Consider the following 22,501-nt stretch of genomic DNA (forward strand, 5'->3'; position numbering starts at 1 on the left):
ACTATATTCCATATACTGGGATAAACCATAATGGAAAAGAACATGAAGAAGAATATATATATATATATATATATATGTATGTATAACTGAGTCACTTTGCTGTACAGCAGAAATTAACACAACATTGTAAATCAACTATACTTCAATAAAATAAATTAAAAAAAATAAAGTTGCACTAAGTAAAAACATGAAAATAAAAAATACAATTCAGGGCTTCTTATTTCTCCCGATGTATCACTTGCTCACTCTCTCTCCTCTGTCTTCTCGCCAATGTGGCAGCCAGGCAGGCCACTGCTGGTCTGTTAGAAACGTCCTGGGGCGGAACCCTGGACCCGCTCAGTGCTCGTCACCGGGGCCAGTGCTTCCTGCCTGCTCTTCCTCCTCTTCTGGATCACTAGAGTGGGACGATGGGAAACTTGCTCGGTTCTACCCTTTCTCAATTACCCAGGAGATGATGCGCAACCCAGACCCAGCTCGGCCTACTGCCATTCCACCCTGCAGGGCAAAGTCCCAGATGAAATTAAACTTGACTTTCCTTTGTTTCACTTTGCTGTTGCACCCTGTTCTTATATTTCCGTTGGAGTCTCTTCAGAAAAGAGGGCTGACTGAACCACAGCCCGATTTGGAGATTTCTGGGTTTCCCAGCCAAATAAAATATTAAAACAATCTTAAAAACCATCTCCCTGATTTTTTTTTCACTTTCTAAAAATAATCAGAAAATTCACTAAAATTATAAGAGGAGTCTATATAACTGCATGCTTACAGATTCAACAAACTCATTGAGATGGAAAACATTTCTAGAAAAAATGTTACCAAAACTGATGAAATTCTGAATAGGCCAAATATCAGGAAAAAATGTAGACAGTCATCAAAGAGTCCTCCCAATCGGCTCTATATTTCTACTGGTGAATCTTATCCAATTCACAAAGAAAAAAATCCTGTAGTATAAAAGCTGCTCCCAAATATGGAAGATAGAAAGCTATTTATTCATGTCCAGAAAGCAAAGGTAACACTCATGTTAAAATTATTATTATTGAAAAATAGTAAAAATAAAACAGACTGATCTGTCTATTGTTAATGGAGTTAACTCCAAGTTCCATGAAGTGCAGTCCTGAGTATTAGTTTAAGCAGTGAGTTCTTTCCCAGATGGTTGTGTTCACCCATATAAATGCTGGTGGCTTTAAGGTACAAAAGAAGGTATCGCGGTCTTTAGAAGAAGGGCAGCAGCCAGCTAAAGGTGAGTGTAAGTAGTAAGGACCCAACTCTGGGGTTCTAGAGGGTCACGATCTCTCATCAAGCAGAGGCTGTGACCACTAAATCACTTTCTCCAGGGAGAAGTTACAATCCTAAAACAGTTTTAATCTCACTATCAGAGTCTGTATTTCAGAATGTCATATTTAAAGCAATTCTAAGACATACGATATTGCCATCCTTTGCAGACCCCTCACGTAAACAAGAAAGTAATTCACCCAAGAGAGAAAGAATATCCTCTCAGATGGAAGACAAGGAAAAATTAGGGCACGCTAAAATGGAATGCAAACGGGAGTCCCCAGAAAATGAAACCTAACATTCAGATGTCAGACGTCTATGCTCTAGGAAGGGAAGCGGGCACTGCAGACTGTTTTGAGCAATGCGGACGCAGTGGGGGGCTGCCCGGGAACCTGGGGCACCAGGAGCCCCGCAGAGGTACCACGGGGGCCAGGTTCTCAGGCGAACTGTCAGAGCAAAGCAGAAACAGCCCCAAGACCAAGAATCAAGACATCAAATGAACCAGGAACACAAAAGTGAGAAGTCATGAAGTGTCTCACTCCAGGCTGCAGTGGAGTCTGGCCTATGGGATACCATCCCTCTCCTGTTCCCACTCTCAGCCCGCTCCCACCCCAAACATGCTGTCCTACTGAGGAGGAAGGGCAGGGGCTGGGCGGGAAGGCCTGGAGTTTACTTCTATAGCCTGGAACACTGAGACAGATTAATAAAGCTAAATATTTTAGACAGTGAAACAAATACATACCTTCAGTTAAAGTGCCTATGTGTGGTATTGCACTAGTCATTCTGCAAATATTTCAGGGTCTTCTAGGTATTCATTCATTTAGAGACAAGACAGAGTTGCTGTCCACAAGTGGAAGATGCAGAAAAATAATGAACAGACAACCCAGCCATAAAATGGATGAAGTTCTGGGCTTCCCTGGTGGCGCAGTGTTTGAGAGTCCGCCTGCCGATGCAGGGGATGTGGGTTTGTGCCCCGGTCCGGGAAGATCCCACATGCCGCGGAGCGGCTGGGCCCGTGAGCCACGGCCGCTGAGCCTGCGCATCCGGAGCCTGTGCTCCACAATGGGAGAGGCCACAGCAGTGGGAGGCCTGCGTACCGCAAAAAAAAAAAAAAAAAAAAAAAAAACGATGAAGTTCTGCCATTTGCAATAACATGGATGGACTTGGAGGGCATGATGCTCACTGAAATGTCAGACAGAGGACAAACACTATAGGATGTCACTTACATGTGGAATCTAAATATCAAAACAAACTGGTGAATGTAACAGAAAGGAAACACACTCACAGATATAGAGAACAAACTAGTGGTTACAAGTCCTCAATTCACAAAAATTAATTTAAGACAGTTCTTTGACCTAAGTGCAAAGTTAAAAATACAAAACGTGTAAAAGAAAACACAGAAGTTTTGCATGTGTCCTAATATGGTCAAATCCTTGGACCTTTATCTAGGGAACTGACTTCAAACACACTTTGAGCGTTTGCTCAAAACTACTTAGATGAACACTCAAAATGGGAAAAATTGGGGCTTCCCTGGTGGCGCAGCGGTTGAGAGCCCGCCTGCCGATGCAGGGCACACGGGTTCGTGCCCCGGTCCGGGAGGATCCCACATGCCGCGGAGCGGCTGGGCCCGTGAGCCTGTGGCTGGCCGCTGAGCCTGCGCGTCCGGAGCCTGTGCTCCGCGACGGGAGAGGCCACAGCGGTGAGAGGCCCGCGTACCGCAAAAAAAAAAAAAAAAAAAAAGGTTAGGTTTTGATGAATGAAACCTATGAGTGTTTATCGGATACTGACAAAGACCACAGAGGTGGCTGGAGGATACCGCAGTCGGCGTGAGGGTGGATTGATTCCTGGCTCTACCGGCCTGTGAAGCTTGGATGAGTTAGGTAATCTTCCTAAGCCTTCTCTTCATCCACCTGGTAAGTTTTTGAGGGTTAAGGTACATGGGAGAATCCATGTAAAGCTTTTAGAACAGTGGCCGTTATCAAATAATACTCAGTGTAAACACAAAATGCTATTATTAGTGTCACAGGACCCTTGGATGAGTGTTCTGTTTTCCACATAGCCGCCTTTCCCAGGCTGTATAGACACAGAAATACGTGTGAATTACCAATAACACCAAGAATATATATTCCCATTCACACACATTCACACACATTCCACATGTTTTTAGGAACATAAGTGGTTGTTTTTATAGAGAGTAGAGCCATAAAAGCAAATTTAAAAGGTTGGGGTAGCATGTGGTGGATACCATCCCAGGTTTCATCAGGGGAAAAGGTCACGATGGGAGGAGAGAGCACACTGAAGGAAGGGGTTTAGGATGCGACAGTGTGAGAGACACAGAGACAACTTACAAAGAATTCAGGAGGAGGAAAAGCAAGTTGCTGAGGGGACCTGAAGAAACTTCATGTGAAAATTATTCCCTGGGAATTCCCTGGCGGTGCAGGTGGTAGGATTCGACGCTTTCACTGCCGAGGGTTGGGGTTCGATCCTTGGTCGGGGAACTAAGATCCCACAAGCCTCGCGGCGTGGCTAAGAAACGAAAAGAAAGAAAGAAAATTATTTCCTTAAATCCATGTGTTTGTTTAACCCAGAGATAAGATAGAAGGGTGTTTTCAACCCAGAAGAAAAATTGGATCTTTTCTGTACGTCCCTTCCCTTCTCCCCAGACGCAGAGCTATTTCCAGTGGGCAGAGAGAAATTTCAGTTCAATAAGAGAAAACGGTCTAACAGTGAGGGCCATCCAGTACTGGGACAGAGCTTCAGGAGCTAATGAACCCCAGAGGCCTCTGCCTTCTCAGAGGCTTAAGGCGCTGTTGACAGAGAGGTCTTGGGAATTGCTGGCTTGTTTGTTTCTACCTGGAGCACCGCTACCACTTATGCTCTTGAACATAATACGGTTTTCTGAGCAGCTTTAAATTTAATTACCCGTGAACAGGCTTTTCCTGATATTTAATGAGGTCTTTACAAAATCGGCTCTAGTATAGCTAGGTGGATACCAGTGTTCTGGTTTGGAGTCAATTCCTCTGCTGACTTTCTCTCTCTGTGGATTCACACGGGGCATGGCCATCAATTCAGCAGTAGCTGGAAGGGGAAACACTCCACCTTATCCCTAGGAAACATCCGTGAGAAAGCTCTTTTACTTATTTATTTATTTTTCTGTTTTTAGACTTTTACTTATTTATTCCTAACGTTTTTATTGGAGTATAATTCTTTACAATGGTGTGTTACTTTCCACTTTATAACAAAGTGAATCAGTTATACATATACATATATCCCCACATCTCTTCCCTCTTGCGTCTCCCTCCCTCCCACCCTCCCTATCCCACCCCTCTAGGTGGTCACAAACCACGGAGCTGATCTCCCTGTGCTATGTGACTGCTTCCCACTAGCTATCTATTTTACATTTGGTAGTATATATATGTCCATGCCACTCTCTCACTTCGTCCCAGCTTACCCTTCCCCCTCCCCATGTCCTCAAGTCCATGTTCCAGTAGGTCTGCGTCTTTATTCTCGTCTTGCCCCTAGGTTCTTCATGACCTTTTTTTTTTTTTAGATTCCATATATATGGGTTAGCATATGGTATTTGTTTTTCTCTTTCTGGCTTACTTCACTCTGTATGACAGACTCTAGGTCCATCCACCTCACTACAAATAACTCAATTTCATTTCTTTTTATGGCTGAGTAATATTCCATTGTGTATATGTGCCACATCTTCTTTATCCATTCATCTGTCGATGGACACTTGGGTTGCTTCCACGTCCTGGCTATTGTAAATAGAGCTGCAATGAACATTGTGGTACATGACGTTTTTTGAATTATGATTTTCTCAGGGTATATGCCCAGCAGTGGGATTGCTGGGTCGTATGGTAGTTCTATGAGAAAAGCTCTTTTAATTTCCGTTTCCTTCTACTTCTATTGCTCAGAGATCAGAATGAGATAGAGAAAAAGCGAGAGATTCTTATCAGGCCATGCAGAGGGATGTGGGTGCATAGTGGGCATGGACTGGGTAGAAGGAAAAGAACAGGGAGGCAGAGTGAATTTCCAGACCTGGGTACAAGTATAGATAAAAAGGTATTTTATAATCTATTACATTAATTTGGATGAAATACAGCATTGTCCTGATGAATCAGAGCAGACGACTGGAAACTGACATACCTGTTATTTCAAATGAGTTATGATTAAGAACTACAACAAAAGTGTATCTTTGAGCTGGATATTACATTGACTTGAGACTTCAAACAGAGCTCCTTATAAAACATTCTGAGAAAGTTGCCTTTGGTGTTGAAAGTTCCCATATTTGGTTTCAGGCCAAAAGTGACTTTTTCCCCCCTGCATGATTTAATAATAAGGCATTCAGTCATCCGGGGGCTGCCTGCCTGTGAAAACGCACCACGGGCCTTGCAGGGCGCTCCCCACCCCCAAACATTCTCACATTTCACTGTCACTGCCCTGCCGGTTCCTATTAATCCCAAGAGGGGTGCTCCCTACCAAGACCCCTGAATGCAGAAGACCTCAAGGAGGGCCCTGAGGCTGACTGCGGCCTTGTGTGGAAATAGAGACTCACCACCCTAAATAAACAGAAGGGAGGTTTATTTATGGAGAGAGGGAGGGGGGCCATGGAATCTGAAGGAGCAGAAGCGGAGAGGTTCATTCCTGAGCCCTCACTTTAGTAGGGAACCAGTGTGGGCCCCTGGAGGCTCTCTTAGGGACAGTAAGGAAGGGGACGCAGGAGGACACAGCAACCGGATTGTGTGGCCTTATCACACTGAGCCTCCAGGAAAGAATGCTGGGCTCCTTCAAAGCACAGAGCTTCCCTAATGGGAACCAGGAGCCAATCAAGCTGAACAAAGTTGGGCCCAATTTCTCTAACTTCAGAGTTAAGGGCAAGCGGTCCTTTGTGGTCCTGAAACAGGTCTGTTCGCCTCCAAATCCCATGTTCTCAACTACCACACTTCCCTGGCTTCTGCGCAGTGTAATCCTAGAATCCTCCCAGAGCATCCAACCACCCGTCCCCCCAGCACTCTCTATCATGTTAGCCTAGTTTAATACTGTTTTCATAGCACTTAGCACATCTTGAAATTCTCTTGTATATCCGTCTACTTACCTCCCCTACCACCAGACTGGGATCTCCCAGAGGGAAGGGGCTGTGCTTTGTTAAATGCTGCTCTATCCTGATGCTAGAACAGTGCCTGGCCTAGAGGCAGTGCTCAAGAGATCGGGGACGAGTGAATCAGTGAACGATCAAGTGAATGAATGGATGCACTAAAGAAGTGGGGTAGGAAATTTTGATTGGTGGGATGTATAAAATAGAATACCAAGGAAAAGGAAAGGAAAATTGAGATTAGTCTGTTTGCAACCTACAATCACCTACTGCTTGCCAGCTCTCCCTGCCACTCCCAAGCCACCCAGCCCCACCTCAGGGTTCAGTCCCTAAACCTGCCTTGCGAGATACCTAGTGGCAGTGTGGTCAAGGGCACAGGGAGGAGGCTCCCTTGGAACATGACTGATGACCTTTGATTCTGAAGGGCTGAGGATGACTGTGATCCGGCTATAATCTAGCCCCGAAATTCTCAACCAGAGGGGACCTCCCGGCATCTCTGGGGCAAGAGACGCAGTGAGGAAGTGTGTGGAGTTTAACATGGTCTGGGTCCTCATGACTTGTTCACGTTTGGATCTTTTAACACATTATCAGGGAGCCTATGTTCAAAAAAAGCTGTAAAGTGACCTAAACAATGGGATCGGACAAGACTTAACAGAAAATCTTAATAACCAGAGAGAGTCGAGGATGAACCCGAAACTTGGAGTTTCAACGCACAGAAGGACAGTGGTTTCTATAAACCATGATGGGGGATTTAGGACAAGCTAATTCAGGGGATGAAGCTAAGCATAATTTGGAATTTGCTGAGCTGCAGATGGCAGGAGGACATCCTGAGGAGCCTGCGGTGGAATGCAAGTAAGCCAGTGAGAAGGACAGAGCTAGAGACACAAGCTAGAACCTTACACAGAATCTGGACCATGCCCCGTGGTACCAGAATATATACATATGGTCTTTGTCCCTAGTTCCTGGCCCAGAGATCCAGAAATCCTTGAAATTTCCAGAGTGACAGAAGTGTCTTTGTTATGCTAATGAGATGACTCAAGGGGGGGCGTCCCTAGAGAGCTTCAGGTTGGGGCTGGTCACCAGCAGGACCAATCACTTGATCAGAGGGTTGGGACTGAGAACCAGCTCAACCTCCAGGAAGGGGGACTGGAGATGGAGTTCAATCATGTGGCCAATGATTTAATCAATCGCACCTACTTAATAAGACCACCCCCTAAACCCTGGGGCTTCCTGGTTGGTGAACACCCTGATGTGCAGGGAGGGGGCCCACCCAGATTCCACGTGGAGAGGCACAAAGGCTCTGTGTCTAAGACCCTCCCAGACCTGGCCCTGGGTGTCTCTTCCATTTGTATCCCTTATAATAAAACTGTAATCATAAGTACAGCGCTTTCCTGAGTTCTAGGACTTCTTCTAAGGGAACCCTTTACGTTTATTGCCAGTCTGTCAGAATCGCAGGTGCCTGAGACTTGGGGTTGGTGTCAGAAGAGAGGGCAGGCTTGAGAGACTGAGCCCTTAACCCTGTGGAGTGTGACACTCACTCCAGGTAGCTGGTGTCAGACTGTGTTGCAGGACGCCTCCTTGGCGTGCAAACAGAGCATGTCCGAGTTGCCGCATGTATTACACAACGGTTGTGAAGGTGTTCAGGGATTTTTAGAAGCCTAGCTCCAAATGGAAACGTTACTGAATTTTATATTTTCTCTCTCACCATTCTGAGCCATTAACTGACAATAATTAAGAAATACTAAATGTCGCAATGGGTGATGATTTTGCATACATTTTATCCAAGAAATACAGAGTTAAGACGATCACCCTCATATGGGACACTCCGCTGAGGGCAATCACGAAATCAGAAAGGAAAAAACTTAATCTTCCAACTTTAATATGTAAAATGACAGACTCTGAGGAAATATAGGAAAATTTATCTCTGCTTAATTCTGGGCCTCTTTATTCCATTAATGTTAGGATGCCACTGATTTTTAAGATGATGAGTTTATAACAGACGTTTGGGGGAGATGGGGAAGGAAAGTAACACTGTCACATTAAATACAGAGATCCACTGTAAGATGCTATTCATTTCAGAAATGTAATATGTAAGAAAATAATCAAGTGCATCTCAGATTTGAGAAAATATGGCAATATAGTAGTAATTAAGATTGTCTTTGCTTCCCTTTAACTTTCAGATGATTTGCCTTAAAGGTGTTCAGTGTCATCACTTTTCCCTTATCCATTTTCTGTTCTAAAATATTACTGTCTCAAAGCACAATTGTTTATTAAAAAAAACTGTCTAGATGGGGGATAATGTGGCTGAGATAAAACAAGGGCCTATTTCACTCCATTACAAGCATTCTGAAAATCAAAAAAAATTAACTTATCACATTAACTGAATTTTGGAAAATAATTCTTCACCAATTACCCGTTAGTATCTTCTGTACTGACAGAAACCAGCTTTGTCTCATATACACACATAAACTGCAGGCCTTCCATGGAGGGAGCAGGTATCATTTCCCCACTAGGTCCTATTTTTCTATATGGAGAAGATGACTCAGAAGACAGCCCTAGGGCTTCTGGATTGCTACCTCCTTTCCCACCTGCCCTCCAGATGGCCGGCCCAAGGGAGGTAGAGCCATAAGATTCAGAATTCTCTTTTTAGGGCTCTGTGCACTGAAATCCCCTCCTAACAAGGCAGTCAGTGCTATACCTTCTGACCTTGAAATTTCTGAGTTATCTATATGAAGTTAGTGAAATGCCCAGTGCAAGAAATGGGCTGCTATTGATATCAGATAGCTAACCACAATCTTAAACAGACCAACAGGCTAATGACAAAAATGCTTCACCCAAGATGTGTGGTCCTGGACGCAAGAGAAGGGGATATGGGGATATATGTATACACATGGCTCATTCACTCTGTTATACGGCAGAAACTAACACAACATTGTAAAGCAATTATACTCCAATAAAGATGTTAAAAACATAAATTTAAAAAAAATTACCTAAAAAAAAAAAAAAAGATGTGTGGTCCTTACCCTAACCGAAGCTATCTGTAGCTAAACCTTATCTTCACCTGCCAAAATCTTACTGAAAATATTTTGCAGAGGAGCCAGGAAACATGGCTTTCATTGAGGTAAGACTCATACTCTGAGATCCCTCTCTTCAGGGGATTTAAATGACCAACGTACAAAAACAAACCCATCCACATATTAAGAAGAAAGGAGTGCTGTAAAATCCAGAGGGATATTTTTAGGTGACCTAGCAAAACCCCTGGAGATGATGCTGATTAGTTTACAATAACTGACAGAACAAGAGTGGGTGTTAGGTGAGGGGAAAGAGTATACTGTATTTATAGACAGTGTCATTAAGTTACTTACCATTGACAAGGGAGCTTTCACGTTGGAATCTTGAATCGCTCTGTAAACATCAATTATGTATCAAGATTCCTATAACGCAGCTCTGACATCTGCTTTTCAGTCCTTGTTGAAGAACAAGCTCTGTGACTTTGAAAGAGAACTCAGATGACTTGCTCTCCACTGCCCTCTCTCAAATGAATAAAGCTTATTGGCACTCACACGCTACACAGGACTTGTAGTTTAAGTGATTTACAGTACAGTGTTGAACTTATTACTAAAACAATTATTCCTTTATTGCTGTTTTAATTATCACTCTAAAAAGCTCTGTGAGACAAGGAAGGAAATTTTCATCAGAAATTGACAACAGAAACTGGCAAGGGTGGCGCCACTTGGTGCATCTAACCTCTGAAGCTGAAACAGCCTGCAGAGCAACGTGTACCATCCCGACATTTAACGACAAGGGAGATGAGTCTAGTTTCAGATGCCCTTCCGGCAGCTCAGAATAAGCAGGTCCAGCCTCCTAGAAACCCTCAACTACATCTCTAGGTAATCAAAGCCACCCCTTGAGAATGAAGGATGTGTCAGACACGGAGAGGGTGATTTATAAGACAATCAAACACTCATCTCATCACACCATCATGTAGTTTTTAACCAAAGCAACTGAAAATGAACAGATTCTCTCTTTCAGATGAGTTGCTTGCATTGATAGTTTTTTTGTTGGTGGTGGTTTTTTTAAAAAATCACATCTCTGGAAATCCTTCCCTGCAGCATAAACCATTAAGTATCCTTTACAGGACTCAGGAATGAACTCAATCCTCCTGGCTGACTTAGGAACACTGGCACGTGTTGACGGCCGGGTCCCGGCACCAGGAAACCATGTGCTAACTGGCTGCTCTATCCCTCTTTCCTCTTCAGCGTCTGCCAGGTGGAGCCCCGACTTCCAGGGCGATTCTGGCTCTTGGTCGCATCCTGCCTGTTATCTCTGTCTGGCAAACAACTACTCCGTGCTTCCAGAACAGGCACCGGTGATAAGTTATTCTCAGCCCGCTCTGCCAGAAGTTTTTTTGGCCGACAGGCTGAGGAAGACCATTGTTGTTGCTGGCTGTTATCTCTTGCCGGCTCTGCTTGGCAGATGTGCGACTCCGTCTCTCTGGTGTGGAAACAGGGAGCTCGACTCTGGATGAGTCAATACACTAATAAACAAGGGGCACGGAGGAAATAGCAACCAGTCTTGAAAACAGAAAAAGAAACACGTGGAGGTTTACTGGATGCCGAGATGTTTGTCCTCCACAGCGTGCCTCTGCTTTATCTCGCTTCACAGCCTTCCTATCAAAGAAATGGGGAAGTTCATCGTGTATCAAGTGCGAATTGGCTGTAATGTTTGTGCGTTACTTACATAGCACGGAAAGTATTTTTTGGTGCTGGGGAGTGCTGTTTTCTTCCATGGCAAATTTATATCTTCGTCATTCATCTCCCCTTTGGTCGGACCCCATATTCTAGGAAGTCCTCAGTCTATCAAGACGTTTACTGTCTCCTGGACTGATCCCCCTGAAATCAGCGAAACCGTCCTGACTGTGGCCTCGGAAGTGCCTGTGGTGAGATAAAAACGGCACGCAGGAACCCTTGCTCTGGGGAAGGCTCTGTCTCTGAGGCAGAAGCACAGGGCAGAGTGGGTGCACGTCGCGTGTCCCTACAAACACGGCACGATGCTGGAGTCCATCACCAGCCACAGGGACCAAGCGCCTCTTGGCCTCTGCACGTGTCACACGGGGGCCAAACACCAGGCTTCAGAGACTCAGCAGGAACCCCGTGGGCCCGCGGGAGATGAGCGCTCAACCTTGACGGTGTGGCGTGTCACAAGTGGAACTCGTGAGGACATGCAGGGGGACGAAGCCTGCTCTAGTCCCAGGACCACCTTCCTCTCAGAGGTCTAGGATGGACAAGAGTGGTGTCACACAGGATTGGGATCACAGGAGAGATGGGACTTCCTTGAGGGACTCAGGGACACCTCATGTCACCCTGTAGCGATACCGTCATATGAGGGTGACCAAATCTCTGTTTCCTCCAGAAAATCCTGGGTTGACCCTGGCATATGTATTCATAATACCATTTTTCTCACTCCAAAGTGTCTTTATTTGGATGGTAAGCCCTCCCATCAGTCCACACCCTATCAGGGCTCAAGATAAGCTCTCCTAATGCCACAGCTGCAATATTAGGGCCACTCACCACCTGGGCTTTTATTTAATGTGGTTTCAACAAACATTTGTTCAGCACCACGGGGTACACCAGCGGCACACCAGCCGCTGTGCCAGGCGGAGGGATAAGGACATGAATGTGAGACAGATGCAGGGTAGATGACCACCCTGTGTGAAACGCACAGCCGAGGGACGCACAAAATAGGACCTGGGCGCTGCTGAGGCGTCAGCTTAGGGAAGAGCTGCCCGCCCACTTGGAGAATCAGCTGGGGCTCATGCCGGCCCACAGGTGGGGTGGCGGTGGTGGCGTGAGTGGTGGGACCAGAGAGAAAACCATAAATCCGTGGGGCACACGTGTTTCTTGCTGTGCCCCGGGAGCCTCATCAGCACTGGAGGGCAGAGCGTAAACAGGGGCACAGGAGCCCCTGCATTTTCCCCTAAAGATATGCACAGTTTTTATTTTCAATATTTACTTCTGTCGGTGCTTGGCTACTACCAAGTAAATAAAGTAAGTCCACTCTTCTTTACGACTGAAGATCAACATGGGAAACTTCTCCCTCGCTCGTCCTTCCTCATTCCCACTGGCAGCAGACCATCCTCCTGGCGTTCTCATCAGCCGTCAGCACTGATGCAACACTGAACACGTATGGGTTTTTCTCATTATCTTTTCAGTGGCTGAGTGAACGTGCCTGCATTTTTTTTTTTCAGGATTTTATATTATTTGTGTGTGTGTCTCCATATAAAGTTTATTTTTTAACATCTTTATTGGAGTGTAATTGCTTTACAATGGTGTGTTAGTTTCTGCTTTATAACAAAGTGAATCAGTTATACATATACATATATCCCCACATCTCTTCCCTCTTGCGTCTCCCTCCCTCCCACCCTCCCTATCCCACCCCTCTAGGTGGTCACAAAGCACCGAGCTGATCTCCCTGTGCTATGCGGCTGCTTCCCACTAGCTGTCTATTTTACGTTTGGTAGTGTATATATGTCCATCATGCCTGCACTTTTAAACGTTGCTTACGTTCACCCTTTCTACGTAGAACGTCCTTAACTGTCTCCTTCATTTGTTGAAAAGCCGATCACACTTTAAGACTCAATGCATATGTCAACTCCTGAGAGAAAGCAATCCCGAGTCCACAGCTAGACTACAAATTCCGGGACACCCAACTCTGTCTCCGAGTCACCTTTCCAATTTTAGCATTTAGCCTAGAGTTCAGCAAATGATAAATCCTAGTTTGAATAAACATAATCATAGGGTTTTATCTTTTAAAAGTGTACAGCTCAGTGAATCATCCAGAGAGAACAGTCCTGCATGACTATTACCCGGTCAAGACTTAGAACATTACCGCCACCCCACAAGCCCCAATCCCTACATTCTCCCACCTCCCCAAGGATACCACTATTTCGACTTCTATCACCACCAGGTATTAGTTTTACTGTTTTGAACATGATATCAATGGAGTCATATCGTGTATATAATTTTATATTTAGCTTGTTTCACTCACATTACGTTTGTGAGGTCCATCTACACTATTATATGTAGCTGAGTTAGTTCATCTGGGGGGCAGTATATTACCTCACTGCATGAACATATACCACAGTTTATGTACCCATTCTGTTGATGTTTATTTGGGTTCCTTCCAGTTTGGTGTCTTACAAACCATGCTCTGATAAATAGTCCTGTGTGTGTCTTACGGTACACCTGGGCTCACAGTTCTGTTGGGAATGGACTTGCTAGGTCTTTGAGCAGATCTATGTTCAGTTTTGGTAGATAATGCCCAAGTCTTTCCAGAATGTGCCAGTTTATACTCCTACCTGCAATATATAAATTCCTATTTCTTCACATCTTGACCAGCACTTGGTGGGGCCCGTCCTTTAAACTGCAGCCATTCTGGTGTGTGTGTGTAATAGCGTTGCACTCTAGTTTAATCTGCATTTCCCCATGACTAATGTGAGTGGGCACTTTTTCATATGTTTATCGGCTATTTGGATATTCTCTTTATGGGCTCCATGACTAATCTGTCTGGCTACAAATCCCTTGTTATACATGTTATAAATATGTTCTCCCACTCTGTGGCTTGCCTTTTCACTTTCTAATGTTATTGTTTGAAAACAAAAGTTGTAGATTTTAAGGAAGCCTTGTCATTCATGGTTAAACTTCTGGGATCCTGTGTAAGAAATCTTTCCCTTCAAAACTCATGAAAATATGCTCTTAAATTATCTTCTAGAAGCTTTATAATTTTACCTTTCATATTTAAACCTGCAGCCCATGTGGGATTAATTATTTTTTGCATGGTATGGAAGTTGGGGCCACATTTTATTTTCCATGTGGGTATTCAATTCACCCAGAGCCAATAATTGGAAAGACTGTACTGTTTCCTACTGTTACATTTTTCATGATATCCCCTGCCCCTCACCCTTTTCTGTATTTTCTAAACTTTTATTTTTTCCATGCTTCATTCTGGATATTTTCTTAAGATGTTTCTTTCACTCCACAAGTTCTTGCTTCAGCTGTATCTAATCTGCTAGAAAGCCTACCTTATTTCCTTAAACACATTAGTCAGTTGTTTTAAAGTCTGTGTAAGATAATGTCATTGTCCAGATCCCCTGTGAGTCCATTCCTATTGTGTATTGTCTCTCTTGGGATTTCATCACATTGTCTTAACTCCTGTGTGTGATTATATTTGACTGAATTATGGAAATTTTATATGAAATGTTGTAGAGAGAATTTAAGGCCTCGGATGATGGCTATATTTCTCCAAAGAGGAATATAAATTTGCTCTCAACAGACATCTAGGGCTATAGCAGTTTCAATGATCTTAATCCAAGCTGGGATTGAGGTGATCCACAGATGAACTACAGTGTCCGTGTGGAATGGTCTATTTCAGTACATACTGACTCCTTTCCAATCTAGAGTGTTTGAGGTATGCCAGCCTGCTGCCATGATGGACCCCAAACTCAATTTCTGGATCCCCAGTCCTGTGAGTTTGTCAAAAACTTTGCTCAGCTTTTCAATCTCTCAGCTACCACTTATGGAACAGGCAGAGGTCTCTAAGGAAAAAATGGGCCCAAATGCTCATTTCTCTGTAATTTTCTTTTCCCTGATCTTGGCACTATAATTATTCACTAACTTGTTTGCACTCCATATATTCAACCAACTAAAAACATATTTTTTTGTTCTCTGAGGGGGGTTGATCTGAATTGACTAGTCTGCCCTTCACCGAAGCAAATCTCTATCATAAAATGTTTTATCACCGCCACATATTACATGCCTATCCATCCATGGTACTATGCTGAGTATAGCAGTGTACATAATACATTTCACGTAAATGACGTGTGCAATTATTTCTAATTCATTACAGAATATATTTGCAGCATCACTTGTTAGAGAGCGTGTCATCACTGTGGGATTTGACAGGATGGAACGGAGCAGACAGTGTACCTTAATCCCACAGACTTTACAGTATGGAGGGATCATTCTTTCTCCCCATATTACAGAGGTAGTAAATGACCCCAGGCAAGGTGAGTAATTTATCCAAGATCATACAACCAGCTAGTGCACAAGTAGATTTTTTAGATCAGTTATCACACTTCCTAGAGCTCTGAGTTCTTCCTTCCATAACAACCTGGTTTGCTGTTTGAAAGCGTCTACTTCTGAGTTGGAATTTCAAGTATGTTGATATTAGGAAGGAAATGAGGTTAGAGCACTTGACCTGATAGGACATTCCAATCATTAGGTACAACTTGAAAAAAAAAAAAAAAAGGCTTAAAGGCAGAAATAGGTTGATCAGGTGAAGAAACTGATGGATTTGTTTTGATGAGAACAATGAAGAAAGCAGACAGGCTGCCCAGCTCTTAAAAAACATGCAGACGGTGAACGCTGTTAAGGAAGCATCTTAGAAAAGAAAAGCAAGGCTCTTGTTTTGCCATCTGCAAATGGAACTACCCTGTGCTTTAGTTTACAAAGCAATTTTTTTTTTTTTCTGGCCGAGCGCTGAGCAGCGTGTGTGATCTCAGTATGTGGGATCTTAGTTCCCCGACCAGGGATGGAACCCGCACCCCCTGCAGTGGAAGTGCAGAGTCTTAACCACTGGACCACCAGGGAAGTCCCTACAAAGCAGTTTCATGCAACTGACCATAATAATGGTGAAACTGAGCAGGATTCACCGAAGGGAGGCAGTGGGCCACATCACGTCTATCAGTCAGTGCTACGGTAAAATGCAGGTCAAGATGAAAAGGAATGGCCAGGAAGGGAGGACGGAGGAGGGGCCATCGTACAAAACACATTCAAAGAGAAACAAAAGTTTTGTAGAAAATGGAACTTTTTTCTGGACTCATAGATTTTATAAATGTAGGTTATCATTTAACTGTACAGTACTCAAAGTAGTCATAGAGGAGCTTGCAGTGGTTTTGTATCAGTTGCTGCAAAAGTCCAAAACATTATTAGTTACATTGTGTGTTTCCATAACATCTCTGCTAGTAAACATACCTGCTAGGGTGCTGGGGACTTTAATGAGAGACTCCTGGGAGGTTATGTTACTAGCATCCCTTTTGAGCCATATTCATTTTTTCATTCACATACTATGTCACTCATTGGAGAAGCAGTTATTAAAATTTATGCTAGGAATGAAGGAAACAGATAAAAGACATGGTTCCTGCTGCCAAGAAGTTGCTTGCCTTACCGATGGAATTTCCCAGTACCCCATGTTGCTCTTGGCCATGCAAACATTAGATTCTTAGATTTCTACTCAAGGTTATTCCACTTAGAAAACGAGGCCTCACTACTGTTCGCTGAGGTTGTCATTCAGGTGTAAGGTGGGATCACAGGTCCTGTTACAGCACCTGAGTCACAATGGCAGCCTCTGCACAGTGACAAGACTGCACTCCTTTCCCTAAAACTGTGTGAAAACAGAGAAACAGTATCTTAACATTGCTTTTAAATCTTCAAGGCAAAAAAAAGAGAGTCAGTGCTCTGCCCAGGAAGGAAGAAAATAGCTGCACCACTTCTGTATATTTGCTAGGACGCTAATGTCAAAATAGGCTCAGACGTTAAGAGACACTGAAGCTGGGGTGGCATCGTTGTTCACTAGTCAATGAAAAGCAGATCAGATCAGACACCCAGTTCCTTGGTTACACCAGCCACACTCTGAGTGCTCAGTCCTCACATGGGGGGCTGGTGGCTGCCATATTGGACAGCTCAGATACATAACACTTCCTTCACCACAGAAAGTTCTATTGGACAATGTTGGAAATGGACTGGGTTTCCTAAAACGGTGGAAAGTTGGGATTGCACATGGTGCCAGTGGGTTTGGCTAGCAAAAAAGGAATTCTAGTTAAATATAATGAGAGATCTTCTTTTAAAAGTTCAGCTGGAACTTTCTAGCATGTAATTAAGCCAAAGAATAATGACCGAAACAAGTTTCTCCTGGCTTTGGGTGTTTGGATACCGACTGCTTTGAATCTTGTCTGTAGGACATACAAGACGCCGTGCCCCTGTGTTTGGCCACCAGGTGGGCCCAGGATCACTAATTGTGTAGACACCATCCAGCTACTGGCTGACAGCAAAGGCCCTGCAATGCAAAGCCCTGAAAAAGGCAAGCGGGGAATTCCCTGGCGGTCCAGGGGTTAGGAATCCGCGCTTCCACTGCAGGGGACCCAGGTTCGAGCCCCGGCTGGGGAACTAAGATCCTGCAAGGCATGCGGCACAGCCAAAAAAGAAAGAAAGAAAGAAAGAAAAAGGGAAACGCATTCATCCTGCACACTGAACAAATGCTCTGTCTGCCTGCAACTGTATTCCACAATGGGGGAGAAATGCCTTTAACGAGAGGGTCCTCTTATTCATGTGATTGGACACCTGAAGGTTTGCCCTTGACGTGATCACATGGGAGGGACAGAATGGAGCCTTCGGCAGTGGGTTTTGTTAAGTGCAACTATCTTGCTCACCTTGACATGATATTCCATTTTACACCCCATTTACCTGCTCAAATCCAGGTCAACCTGATACACATTACTCTCAGTCTTAAAACATAAGACAGAGGTAAATGGGTGCAGTATTTCTTGAGTCATGTGGGTAAACGAGACCTGTAACAATGTCAAATAGGTAACCGGGGCTTAATGAGATTGGTCAGCACTAGTTTATGTCTTCTGTCTACCCCCTGGTGGAGGGATTCATTACTAGTCGGAGCCAAAGAAGGAAAGAGAAAGAGAAAAAAGCATGAATTATTTCCTGAATATCTATTCAGTCCCTCCCTCAGTCATCTGGGGTTTGTTGTTTATACGAGATTGCCAGCTCCACAGAAGGGGAGCTGAAATCCATTCCTTCCCTTTGAGCCTCTGCTTTCCTGGAAAAAGAAGGAGCAGGACAGCAGCAGGAGGGCTCTGCCGAAACTCTTCATTCTGAGCTGAAGGGCCCATCACTCTGGGTGCAGAAAAAGAAAAAAGAGAATGATGAGCTTTGCTGCCCTGGCAGGTCTGGAATCCTTCCTTTGGCTGTGGGTGATATCTAATGATTCAGAGGAAGTACTGTCCATTCTTCAAAGCAGACCTAGCCAATTGTGTAATGTTTATTCTGAGGCACTGGAAGAAGCCAAAAAAGAAGGGAGGTTGGGGAGAAATTCCTTCCTTTGCAATGATCAGCTTACACCCTACACCACCAGGTCTGATTACCCTTATCTTTTCTTGCGTAACGACAGTGTTATGACTGCACAGAAGTGACCAGACTTCCAAAAAAAAAAAAGAAACTCCAGCCACAATATTTGACTCTATGCCTCTGGCGGTAAATCCCTTAACACTGGCCACACGCTGCGTGAGAAGCTATTTCCTTTGATTTACTCATTTACCAGTTCTCACCTCCATCAGGTGTCCCCTGTTCTTACATTAGCGAACGAGGTGAAAAGAAAAGTCTGTTCGACTCACAGACATAGAGAACAGACATGTGGTTACCAAGGGGGAGGGGTGGATTGGGAGTTTGGGATTAACAGATGCAAACTAGTATACACAGGATGGATAAACAACCAGGTCTTACTGTATAGCACAGGGATACATAGTCAGTATCCTGGGATAAACCATAATGGAAAAGAATGTATACATATGTATAACTGAACCACTTTGCTGTACAGCAGAAATTAATGCAACATTGTAAATCAATTCTACTTCAATAAAGTTTTTAAAAAAGAAAAGTCTGGGGCTTCCCTGGTGGCGCAGTGGTTGAGAGTCCGCCTGCCGAGGCAGGGGGCGCGGGTTCATGCCCCGGTCCGGGAAGATCCCACATGCCGTGGAGTGGCTGGGCCCGTGAGCCATGGCCGCTGAGCCAGCGCGTCCGGAGCCTGTGCTCCGCAACGGGAGAGGCCACAACAGTGAGAGGCCCGCGTACCGCAAAACAAATAAAAAAAAAAAAAAAGAAAAGTCTGTTGGTGTTGCATCATCCCTTTCATTTAGGCAGATTTCATCTAATGTAAATACCCTTTCATCTCTTTTTCTCATATTGCATACTGATTTTAAAAATTTGTTCTTTTTAAAAACTAGGTTTCTGGGGGCTTCCCTGGTGGCACAGTGGTTGAGAATCTGCCTGCCAATGCAGGGGACATGGGTTCGAGCCCTGGTCTGGGAAGACCCCACATGCCATGGAGCAACTAGGTCCGTGAGCCACAACTACTGAGCCTGTGTGTCTGGAGCTTGTGCTCCGCAACAAGAGGGGCCGCGACAGTGAGAGGCCTGTGCACCGCGATGAACAGTGGCCCCTGCTTGCTACAACTAGAGAAAGCCCTCGCACAGAAACAAAGACCCAACACAGCCAAAAAATAAATAAATAAATTAATTAATTAAAAAACAAAAAAACTAGCTTTTTAAAAAACTAATACCAGGACCCAGTTAAAATTATTCAGGCACCACAATATATAGAAAAAGTAAGTATCTCTCCCACTGCAGACCCTTGTCTCCCCAGGCCTCACCTCCAAGCCAGTCATTATTACCAGCTGCTGTGTAAACTCCAGAAACAGCCAAACCCATGTGTGTGTGCATTTCCTCCTTTTAAAATGCATTTTCACATAACAATATATTTCGGAGGGCATTCCATTTTATCATCAGTAGTGCTGCTTCATCCTTTTTCATGGCTGCATCGTATTCTAGTTTGAATACATAATTTATATAACCAGTCTCATACCAATGGATATGTATGTTTCCAGTTGTTTACTCATATATGAAAAGCTCCAACAAAGACCTTTGTATACATGTCTTCACATACAAGTATGTGCACTTTAAATGCTGATAGATATTTCCAGATTGCTCTCCAAAGAAATTACATCAACTTATACCATCACGACTGTATATAAGAACCCTTGCTCCCCACTTCCTTGCCAAAATCATCTAATAATATTTACAATCTTCCATCAAATGACAGCTCTACCTGAAAAACCACACGAGATATAGGGACCTCCAAATAAACACTGGGTCCTGACACTGAGCCTTCTACCCTATCTCTTTTTTTATATCAATTTATATATTTATACATATATTTATATATAAATTTATTTATTTTATTTATTTTATTTTTGGGTCTTCATTGTTGCACATGGGCTTTCTTTAGTTGCAGCAAGCAGGGGCTACTCTTCATTGCAGTGCGTGGGCTTCTCATTGTGGTAGCTTCTCTTGTTGTGGAGCACGGGCTTAGGCACACGGGCTTCAGCAGTTGTGGCTCGTGGGCTCAGTAGTTATGGCACACGGGCTTAGTTACTCTGGGGCATGTGGGACCTTCCTGGACCAGGGCTTGAACCCGTGTCCCCTGCCTTGGCAGGTGGATTCTTAACCACTGTGCCACCAGGGAAGCCCTACCCTGTCTCTTGTGAAACCAACGTCCCCTGTATAAGCCCTAATACCTAACAGAGCAAAACAAACAAGATGAAAAAAACAGAATGGGATATATGATCAAACAGACTAGCGCCGCCTAGAGGCTCCTTATTTTCAGTACTGCCAAGTTTGCAAACTACTTTGTACTGGTAATTGTGCGTGTGCTTTTTGAGGGTGGGGTAGTGAGAGGAATCCACAGTTTTCATCAGATTCTCAAAGCGGTCTGTGACTGCTGCCAAAAAAGCTAAGAACCACTGACTCAGACAATAAAAAAGAAAGAGAAAATTCAATGTGTATAAAAATGCAAGTGCCTGATTTTATGGCTTAATGTAGATAACTAAATAACACTGTAAACTTACACTCTTAATACATAAAATAATGCAATCACGCTAGAGCATTGATTCTCAAATTCTGGACTCAAAAAATTTCTAAAACAAAGTTTGTCAACCAATATGGTTTTGCCAAAGTTCTATTACATCAAGTAGAGATGTTAACAACAACAAAAAAAAAATTACTATGTTCTGTCATCATTTTATAAGACTATTTTAACACCCAAAAATAGGAAAGATGTAACCTTAGAGTAAAAGGCAGTCCTTTAAATTGAATAAGTTTAACTCTTTAAAGCTCCCTACTCTGCCCCACATTTTCTCACTTCACCATCAGCCCTCAAGTCTGAATGACACACACAGGAAAATGCTGTCATGCATCATCACTGTCTGTGGGCCGGCCCTCAGAAACCACTGCTATCAGGGACCTGTTTTTTTTTTTTAAACATCTTTATTGGAGTATAATTGCTTTACAATGGTGTGTTAGTTTCTGCTTTATAACAAAGTGAATCAGTTATACATATACATATGTTCCCACATCTCTTCCCTCTTGCGTCTCCCTCCCTCCCACCCCCCTATCCCACCCCTCTAGGTGGTCACAAAGCACCAAGCTGATCTCCCTGTGCTATGCGGCTGCTTCCCACTAGCTATCTATTTTACGTTTGGTAGTGTATATATGTCCATGCCACTCTCACTTTGAGGGACCTGCTCTTATATTCAGGAAAGCCGGGGCTCCTTCACTGTCTTGTTTTTGGTCTGTGCAGCTGAACGATGTAGAGGAAAAAGCACCAGATTTTGAGTCTTGGATTTGCCATTAATTAACTTCAGTTAAGTTACTTAATGCCTCTTTGAACTTCAGTTCTTACGTCAGATGAGAATACTAACCCCTTTCCTGCCTACCTCCCAGAACTGACCGGTTCAGATAAATAAACATGTGAGCAAGGTTTTTTGTAAACTATGATTTATGATACAACATGCAAAGTTTATTCAGCTAAAGAGGAGTGAGGTCAGGACTCGACCCCATGACTCTCTGGGGATCCCATATTCTTTTTTTTTTTTTTTTTTTTTTTTGCGGTACACGGGCCTCTCACTGTTGTGGCCTCTCCTGTTGCAGAGCACAGGCTCTGGACGTGCAGGCTCAGCGGCCACGGCTCACAGGCCCAGCCGCTCCGCGGCATGTGGGATCTTCCCGGACCGGGGCACGAACCCGTGTCCCCTGCATCGGCAGGCGGACTCTCAACCACTGCGCCACCAGGGAAGCCCGGGATCCCCTATTCTTAATCATTAGGATATACTCTTTCCTAACATGATATAATTATTACTGTTATTACTACAATTCTTATATGTTTTCATTCCAACCACTGGCTGAACATACAATGGTTATTAATTTGCAAGACTTGGGCTCCTTTGATATGTTAGCAA

The 22,501-nt window shown here is 44.0% G+C and overlaps 1 protein-coding gene across 1 annotated transcript in view; it reads right to left on the reverse strand.

Moving 5' to 3' along the window:
- Positions 1–3,506: 3,506 nt before the first annotated feature.
- Positions 3,507–22,501, reverse strand: part of BLOC1S5 (biogenesis of lysosomal organelles complex 1 subunit 5) — a 76,751-nt gene continuing 57,756 nt past the window's right edge. Inside the window, exon 5 of the mRNA XM_082664313.1 lies at positions 3,507–3,795. Within this exon, the coding sequence (XP_082520439.1) occupies positions 3,625–3,795 (171 nt within the window). The 3' untranslated portion in view covers positions 3,507–3,624. The remainder of the gene's footprint in view (positions 3,796–22,501) is intronic.

Source organism: Grampus griseus (assembly GCF_964374135.1).
Source record: "Grampus griseus genome assembly, chromosome: 10".
In the NCBI taxonomy this organism is placed as follows: domain Eukaryota; kingdom Metazoa; phylum Chordata; class Mammalia; order Artiodactyla; family Delphinidae; genus Grampus; species Grampus griseus.